Below are 9,352 nucleotides of genomic sequence, written 5' to 3'. Positions count from 1 at the left end.
GTCAACACTTCGTGTATAAGGTCAAAAAACCGTCTGCTTTAATAACATACGGTAGCCCCAAAAGACACTAAAAGTTTTAGTAAAACATGCAAAATACATCCCATCTACTTTTATCATCAATATTTAAATCTTTCCGTGTGTTTATTCCTTTAGAGCTTCCACTTTCTTCAAGATGAAATGTGGTTTTGAGAGAGGAAATGTTTACTTTGGCTAATAGAAGGTAAATGTTTTTTTGTGAGGTTTGTATTTTGTGGGATTTGAGATGTATTTTCGGGGACACTACACCCCAGACAGGCTAGGCGCAACGTCTGAAAATAGCAGCAGGTTGTTTTTGCTGTCAGTTGACTTCGATTCACTGATCATAACAAACGCAGAAATAGTTACTGCTCAAATTTTATTGTTTTAAAGACTGAAAAGGTTTCTGCAATTAATTCAATTATGTCGAATCCTTGTGCTGGATGTAACAAGACAGTGTATCATGGTAAGTCATTTTTGTTAGGTTGCTAAAATAAGTAGTATTTCATTTTAATTGTTGACACAATTTTGTTGAATTGAAATTGTTGTTGTCAAACTCAAATGTCATTCTTTTTTTTCTTTGAGAGTTTGAATTGGGCGGCGGTGTAAAAAAAACACAAAATTGGCTAAGCTCATTATCATTTCTTAGCAGATGAATAGGAACAGCTAAAATAACATTTTTGCCGTTGTTGCACAAAAAAAGTCGCCAAGCATAGATCTGCTTAATTAAAAAATGAAAACAGCTTTTAATTATAAAAAAAAAAAAAAAAAGTAAGTCATACGAAATTAAATTGGGCCCTGGCTGGGCCCATCATATTCTTATTCATAAACATGATAAATCCGTTTAAAAAAACCCAGAAATTTCCTTGCCAAGCAATAAAGGACCGAGGTAACTGCTTAGCAATGGTAACGGTTGGTAACTGTATATATAATTTTAAAAGTACATGTATGATGTATGTAGTTTCTGTGTAGTCTGGCTGGTGACCTATTGTTTTATAAGAAGTTCATGTTCCCTGACTGCAATAGCAATAATGAATACTAATTCATGACGCTGTCGGACTATTTAGCTACCAAGCCTCACTTTGGTACAGTGATTTTTTTATTATTTTATGTTTTGTTCACCATCTACTCTTCTGGGCCCAACCCAAAGTAACAAACCATAATGAGTCACAAAAAGAATCATGTTTATTTTAATTTTATTGCAAGCAAAAATAAGAATGAGATGATTAAGGAAAGGGGAAACTATCTCCCGCCAATCTGCAATGGGTGTGGGCAGGCGTGGACAGAAATGCAGCAAGTTTCTCACCTATACGTTGTCATCAACAACAGCTGAGCCCAGAGAACGACTCATACAAAGTCTTGTTTCCTTAATTCCAGTGAAAAATTTCATGGAGCTGCTTTATGAAAACAAAAAAAATAAGCTAAGCAAAACAAAATTATGCTTACCAGAATTTGCGTCACCAGTCAAAATGGAAGGTCACATACTATTTGTGACTGTTTCCTGCTCATTATTTCTAAGTAGGGATTATTAAGTAGTATTTTCTGCTGTTCAAAGCAGCTCTATGAAGTTGAGCCTCATGGTATACCAATAGCAGTCTCTGTGTTTAATTTATGGATTTTTAATTTTATTATCCCTCATTGATTCCTATGTCTTGCTTCATTCACTGACTGAAACTTTCATTTCATTTCAAGCCCAAGCGCTTTAAAATTAAGGTCAGTCAGGCCACAAAAGGGCACCAAGGCAATGACTTCAGGCAAAGAGGCAATTGATAACTAGGGACATAGACTACATGTAGATGCAATGGCAAGGGGCAAGAGGCAATGACCAGGGGCATGAAGGCAAAGACTAAGGGCACCAAGGCAATGATTTCAGGCAAAGAGGCAATTGATAACTAGGGGCATATACTAGATGCATTGACCAGGGGCATGGAGGCAATGACCAGGGGCATGGAGGCAATGACCAGGGGCATGGAGGCAATGACCAGGGGCATGGAGGCAATGACCAGGGGCAAGGAGGCAATGACCATGGGCATGGAGGCAATGACCAGGGGCATGGAGGCAATGACCAGGGGCATGGAGGCAAAGACTAGGGGCATACATGTAGAGGCAATGACAGGCAATGACTTTGGGCACCAAGGTAATGACTAGGGGCAAATGGAAAATGACCAGGGGCAATGAAATGAATAAATGACCTCAGTGCAGTATTGGCTTTACGACCTGTCTCATTGACCCTACCGATTATCCAGTAGAAGTAGAAGTAATACACACATCAGAATCACCTGGAAAAAAAGGATTCCTGAAATTCAGATATTCAGGCTCCAGGGGCATCACGAAACAAGTTTCTGTTTTCCTTTGGCCTTAAAGAAATTCCTTTCCTTCCTCTGCAGTGTTTACACAGGGAATTTATTGTATAATATAAACTGAGATAGCATTGTTGTAAATTCATAATTCACTGACTAGCTTATTGTGTTGCATTGTTTGGTTATGAAAATAGAAATGTGGGTCACACCTTTAGAGCACTTTACCTTGACCCATTGGTGTCCAGACTGAAAGATGCGGTGCATTCTTTGGCAGTAGTGTTCTGTGTGTTACAGCTAGACAAGGCGGGCAAGAATCTAGATGCATAGGCCCTACCTGCCATTTTTAATTGGAATTGTCCAGATTTTGTAGATAAAAGGGCCGCAACCTGACAATAGACAGCAATGAACAATATGAAAAAGTTCTGGCAAGAAAAAAGAGTTTCTGTGGGAAATTGCAAGACCTTGTGAAAAGAATCCATAGATGAAGTAAAAATGCAATTTAAACAAAAACTATACCGGTAATATTAAAATAAAAAACAGTTTGTGACCTGATGTTTTTGTCCCTAGCAGAGTCTTTCTTGTTTGCATTTATACCATTGGTCCTACTTAGTGGTATTAAAGCAGTTTGCAACAGAATACAATTTTGCAAATACAAATTATTAGACACCGCAGTTTCGAACAGCCAGTTGGAGATTTTAGAATGCTGCATACTGGAATCTCAAGGAACTTTTACGTCCCCTACCCAATAAAAAACCAAGAGCTGAAATAAATTCCTCTGTCACTATTTGCCAATGGGTAAATGTTTGATGGCACGCCCTAACAACAATCAGTTGGCTGCTTCCAAGCACTACTTTTGACCTTTAAACTTTGCGTCAATTATGAGCCTCCACACCTTCACAACAAACACATCGGCTCAGTAACATATTTTCCTTTTTCTTCACAGTTGTTTTAAAAAAATTAGCTACAAACTGGTCAAAGATCAAATGTCTGCACAATAAGAAAGTTCTCTGGTTAGGGGGCACTATGAATGTCAGTGAAGAGTTTTGATGCACTCTGCAGGCTGTGATAAAGGGTTATACAAATATATTGTTATTTTTATGAAGAATACTGTGAAGTATTTATAAGGAAAATGTAAAAATGATATTTGGACTTTTGCAAAGTGCACCACGGCAATTGCTGTCTCTGCAATGGGTTATTAAAGGAGAGTAAGAAAATTTCTTGGTAAAGGGCACCATGTATGAAGAAATTGTAAATTTCTACTGGAGCATCTCAAGGGCACCAAGGCAATGACCAGGGGCATGGAGGCAATTGCCTTTGGTGCAAGCATCACTCCTGCGGGCAATCACTCACCTCAGAAACCGACAAGAAAATATTGAACACTGTGCCCCCCCCTGACTAAACAAGTCTCAAGTGTTGACATGGTTTTATGTTATCGTTTAATCTACCAGACAAACACAGGAAAGAAGGGCCTGACTCTAAATGCAAACATATCATGGCCCAAGCTCTGTACAATTTCTAGGATTTTCTGAAGTATACAGCTGACCTTGCTGCGGTTTAAACTCTAAAATTTGATCATGAAGTTTTAAAGAAACATCATTTATAACAATAATATCTGAAGAAAAAAAACAGTTGATAATTGTTTTTTGTTTTTTCCACAGCTGAGCAGTTGGTAGCCATGCACAAGTATTGGCACAAGCCATGCTTCAAATGTAACGGCTGCAAGAAGACACTAACGCCTGGCAAACAGAACGTGGTAAGACATCTTTCTTTAACTCTTTCCTCAATGGTTCAAAAGTCTCCTTCCAAAGAGAACTAGCTAGCTGGTCTTGCCTAGGTTGTAAATGGTTTGCAGTTCACTGCAGGCTGAGTTTTTTTCTTCTTCACTTTAGAATGCAACCCATGAACGAAAATTTACATTGACAAGAGCCTGGGGCCTTTCAAGACAATAGATTTTTGAGTACGTTGTCTCTACTGCAATATCTTCTCCACAAAAAAAAAACATGGCCTTGGTTTGTGTTTACTTTAACTAGACTTGCACAAATCCTTCCATTGTTGGATCAGTCTGTCGGCACCTGTAAGATAAATAGGTCTACTTGGTTTCATGACAACTGTCATTATTACTGAATTCTTTAGCTTTGTAAAAACAATGTTTAAAAAACAGCCCCAATTCTACGAGGGGTTTATCAAACTTTCTGAAGTAGAACTAGATGGCAAAGGACCGTGTCCCAATTTCATAAAGCTGCTTTAGAGATTTTTTTAGTTTTTGAGTTTAAGGGGCACCAAGGTCAAGACCAGGGGCAAGACGCCATATAGCCTCTTTGTAGCAGTCATGATATGTTAGATAATGTATTGTAATCAACAATTCTCTTTTCATTTTCAGCATGAAGATAAACCATACTGCCAAACGTGCTATGGCAGCCAATTTGGACCAAAAGGTAAGAAGTCTCACTGATTATAAAGTCCATGCTACCACCAATCCTCCAGAGAAATATCTGATAGTATCTGAACAGAACTGCTTTGTTCCAAACTGAAGGCTTCAGCAGTTTGGACACAGCCTATTGTAGCAAATATCCATCCAACACTAAAACACCACTTGTAATTTTTTAATTTTATTTTATTTATTTTTTTAATTCCAGGGTACAGTTCCGGCAATCCATCTGCTGTTAATAGCTACATGAAAAAGTAGAAACGCAATCAGTGAGTTATGAGTATACGCACCGGGGCCACACAAAGAATTCAACGAGTTATGAGTATACGCATCGGGGACACACAAAGAATTCAACGAGTTATGAGTATACGCATGGGGGACCCACAAAGAATTCAGCGAGTTATAAAGAGTACCCAGTATACGCACCAGGGACACACAAAGAATTCAACGAGTTATGAGTATACGCACCGGGGACACACAAAGAATTCAACGAGTTATAAAGAGTACCCAGTATCCGCACCAGGGACACACAATGAACTCAACATCAGACTGCAGTAACACTTTCTGAAACAACAAAGCCAGTTGCAACTAGACCAAAGAGCTTGTATATTAGTGCACAATTACGTCAAATCTCATCCCAGTACTGCCGCGAAGAAAACAAGTTACTAGACTTATAGCATTTCCTGTGAATGGTGTCCTGACTTCTTTTGATTGGATCAGCTGAAAAATATGCGTCTTTTAAAACTTTCCTGTCAGCTGAATAATTTATTCAAATTCTGCCTGGTCGGCCGTTGTTTCATTACGCAAATGGAAAATCCTTTGAAGCATTCTTGCTGTGCCGTCACTACCAATCAATCGCTGCTAATAGTAGATAGACCTTCCATATGGTTACAGATAGTGTACTAATTAGCCATGCCATGCCGTATTGTTCATTTCTAATCAATAATTTTTAAAAATCTATGTTATTTCATTAACAAGTCCAGCAGTGCCAAGCGATAGGAGGTAATTAAGAAATGGTCAGTTTTAGATGTGAGAGGAAAAAAAAATGGGGGAAAACCCATGCAATCAGATAGGGACTGAAAACCCAATCCATGCAAGGTGGGATTCGAACCAGAGTCCACTGAGGTAAAAGGCTGGAAAAGAAACCACTGAACCAACCCAACTCCAAAACAATATCATACCAAATTAGGCTATTACTGAAAAACAAAAATGCTTTTTAAACCTTTTAAGTCCAGCATAAATTGTCTGGATCTAATATTTTTTTCTCTTTCCTAAACACTTATTTATTATTTATTTATTTAATTATCCAGCTGAAATGAGCATTCAAAGGTGATAAACCAGTAGACAAATCTATAACAAAACAGTTGTTCAATAATGGGTTACACCTTTTCAGAGAGCATCTCAAAAGTCAGAAAAAAAACATTTTACAAATCCTACTTTCCGATTTCAGAAAAGTCGAACAACTCATTTTCTCTTGGGCCGCCAAGCCATACCATCCAAAGGCGGGTTTCAGATCCAAATATTAACCAGATTTTAAAATCACTGGGTCAATCTAATTATCAAATCATTTAAAACCATTCTAGTGAACGATTTCAGAAGCGGTCTGTCAAATCGGTTTTTGTATGAGGACTATTCAAAAGTAGGAGCGATAAGCTCAGTACAAAAGTTGATTTCGCTTCAATAGATCTGAGCTATTCCCAGGCCTCAAATTTGGGGGAAAATTCACAAGACTGCAGCAGGCCTTGACTGCAGCAGGCCTTGACTGCAGCAGGCCTCGACTGCAGCAGGCCTCGACTGCAGCAGGCCTCGACTGCAGCAGGCCTCGACTGCAGCAGGCCTCGACTGCAGCAGGCCTCGACTGCAGCAGGCCTCGACTGAAGCAGGCCTCGACTGCAGCAGGCCTCGACTGCAGCAGGCCTCGACTGCAGCAGGCCTCGACTGCAGCAGGCCTCGACTGCAGCAGGCCTCGACTGCAGCAGGCCTTGACTGCAGAGCTTGAAGCTTTAACATTTGCCTCCATTGCGCTTATGTGGTAAATGAAAGAAACATTGTAAACAATGAGAGTGTCTTGCCTGCCCAGAAATACTATGGAACGCACAAGGTCACTTTTATGGTAAAGCAAGGTGTGACAGTCTACAGTGTAAAATGAGCTGCAGTGTACAGGCTGGTAATGTTAATTTGTAGGCATACGTGTACATTACAACCATATGATACAGTATACAACCATGTGCAGACTTATTATAATAACCAAGTGTTGAAGGATCCCATAGGAGTACATGCATAGTGAATGATTACCAAGTCATAATGCTACATCTGATTGCACACTCAACTGCCTGTAGTTATTTATATTGGCTGGGGGATCTTAGCAGACGCCAGTTTCACAGACTACAAGGCTGATAGAAATAAATACAACTAGAGTCCAGTTTTATCCTTCTGCTTACCACAGATGTCTGCGCTTGCTGTGCCTGGTAGTGCAGGTGGTGGTTGTATAGCAGGGAAATCCATAGTAAGCAGCGTGGTTCCAATTTCATAAAGTTGCTAAGCAGAAAATCTGCTTGACATCAACAAATTTCTTAGCTACATGTAAGCAACAATTGTATAGGCCACCAGCCACAATAATGTAAACTTAATGTGATTTTGGCTTGTAACCTGTTCCTGCTAAGCAATACTATTCTGTGCTTAGCAAAGTGTAATTGTGCTTATGGCTTTATATGTGCTGCTGAATAACCTTACCATCCAAAAGTGTGTGCTATATATATCCTTTGCAAATACTTCGTCACACCCAAGTCAGAAATGCTGGTTTCGATAGAGGCTCAACTTTGACCTTTGTGTGTGGGAGGGCATGGTGTCAACCACATGCAGGGGATGTTTCTTGTTGCAACCAGTTTTGAGGGGTGAGCCACTGGGTATACATCATATCTGACACATCTGACATAATATGGAGGGCATGGCCTAAGGTAAAGCTCTGAGTTGCCCCAACCCCCCTCTGCTCTAAAATCTAAAAATAAGTAGCAGTAGCATCGGTTGTGCTCGATTGCGACATTCATAAAGTTGGTGCTAGTGTTAATTTCAGTGCCTCTCCAAGTCAACATTCTATAATAACAAAAATTAATTAATTCTGTGGTCCCTTTCTGAGAGCTTGAAGTCTTCATTCCATTTTGACATTTCTGATTATCAATCTATCTTTTTCAGCGTTTAGTATTTCAGTACTGGCTAGTTGTTTATTTATACCTAATTTGCTAGGTACTTTTATTCCACAAGAACCTTTAATCTTCCATCAGAATCCAACACATTTTTGGTAAAACCTGAAACACCAACTTGCTGTTGGATTGTGATTGGTTTAAGGTTCTTGTATACTTCATGTTTATACATGTAGAACTTCCAAGTTTATAGAACTACCAGTTGTATTCATATATTATCTGTGTATTATAATTGATATTTGTAATCTAATCGCAAATTGCGTCATAGCATAAATAAATACTTACTCTCTATTTGAATATTTAAATACTTCCACGAAAGATTATTAGTTTTAAACATTGGAAATATTGGTCCAAGTTTCCTATAACTTGGTTTGGTTACACCCCTGTTCCAACACCTCTACTGTATTACCCTTACCCTAACTAAGTAGCGCTTTTAACTTTAAACTTCAACATCACTTCACATTCCTTTATGTAAACATACAAGCTATTTTTAACACAAATATGATAAATGTATTCAATTCTATTTTAAACATAAACATGATAAATGTATTCAAATGTTTTAGCTGTATCATATGTATCTTAGTTTGTTGTCTTGTAAGTAAAAAATATTAAACCATTTAAGTGAGTGTAGTTTGCATGCACAATACTTATCTAACTATGTGACTGTCAATTTTGTCGCTTTGGTTTTGCCTTTGTGATTACTGCTAAGATTTTTGTGGAGGATCCACCAAATGAACCATTGGTTCTTTTTTAAGCTAACACATCTTTAAGAAAAATTTTCCCAAGTGCTACAGATAACCTGAAGCCATGCTCAAACTAAAAACAAATTGCACCTGTTTTAAACAAAATGGATATTGTAGCGTTGCGATTTGCTAATTTGATGCTCATCATGTTGTTCCAATATACAGTCACTGGGCCAAGTATGTCATTCCTTAAGCCATATTTCTACCTCCATGCTTAAACCATCTCGGCTCCCTGGGGAGTATTACAGCATGTGCTGCTAAATATGTAGCGCACCAAATTTAATCAATCACAAGAACCATCTCTGCCCTCACAGGTACCTACTAACCCCTGGGTGAAGAGATGTCATTAGCTACCAGAATTGAGTACAGTGTACCGACTACTCAGCTACGAGTCGAAATGCATCAAACAATTCCCTGAAATTGCCCTTTTTAAAGCACCTACTAATAATATTTCACGTTTTCCACTATTCTAAACTTTTCAAAGACGCATTTCCATTTTGTCAAAAAATACAAAACATTCCACCAGAAAAGTTTTCCAAATTATTCCTAATTAATTTGACTAATTGTTCAATATCTTTTGTGAAAGTATATTTTAAAGCTAAATTATATGCATGAATTAGATGAAAAACTATCATACTTAAAAGAATGATAATTCGTCTATTTAAA

General features: G+C 38.3%; 1 protein-coding gene across 2 annotated transcripts; it reads left to right on the top strand.

Moving 5' to 3' along the window:
• Nucleotides 1-300: 300 nt before the first annotated feature.
• LOC117303650 (cysteine-rich protein 2-like) lies at nucleotides 301-6,199 on the top strand. Of its 2 annotated transcripts, XM_033787886.1 has the most exons (5): nucleotides 301-481; nucleotides 3,974-4,068; nucleotides 4,696-4,750; nucleotides 4,952-5,036; nucleotides 5,173-6,199. In XM_033787886.1, exons 1-4 carry the CDS (start codon nucleotides 439-441, stop codon nucleotides 4,999-5,001), a joined length of 243 nt encoding a protein of 80 aa, XP_033643777.1. In that variant the 5' UTR covers nucleotides 301-438; the 3' UTR covers nucleotides 5,002-5,036; nucleotides 5,173-6,199. The 2 variants fall into 2 exon arrangements, with proteins under 2 accessions (XP_033643777.1, XP_033643776.1); XM_033787885.1 differs by having other exon boundaries at nucleotides 304-481; nucleotides 4,952-6,199.
• The last annotated feature ends 3,153 nt before the right edge of the window (nucleotides 6,200-9,352 follow it).

The sequence above is a fragment of the Asterias rubens genome, chromosome 20 (assembly GCF_902459465.1).
Source record: "Asterias rubens chromosome 20, eAstRub1.3, whole genome shotgun sequence".
Classification (NCBI taxonomy): Eukaryota; Metazoa; Echinodermata; class Asteroidea; order Forcipulatida; family Asteriidae; genus Asterias; species Asterias rubens.
This window is presented reverse-complemented; position numbering and strand designations above follow the sequence as displayed.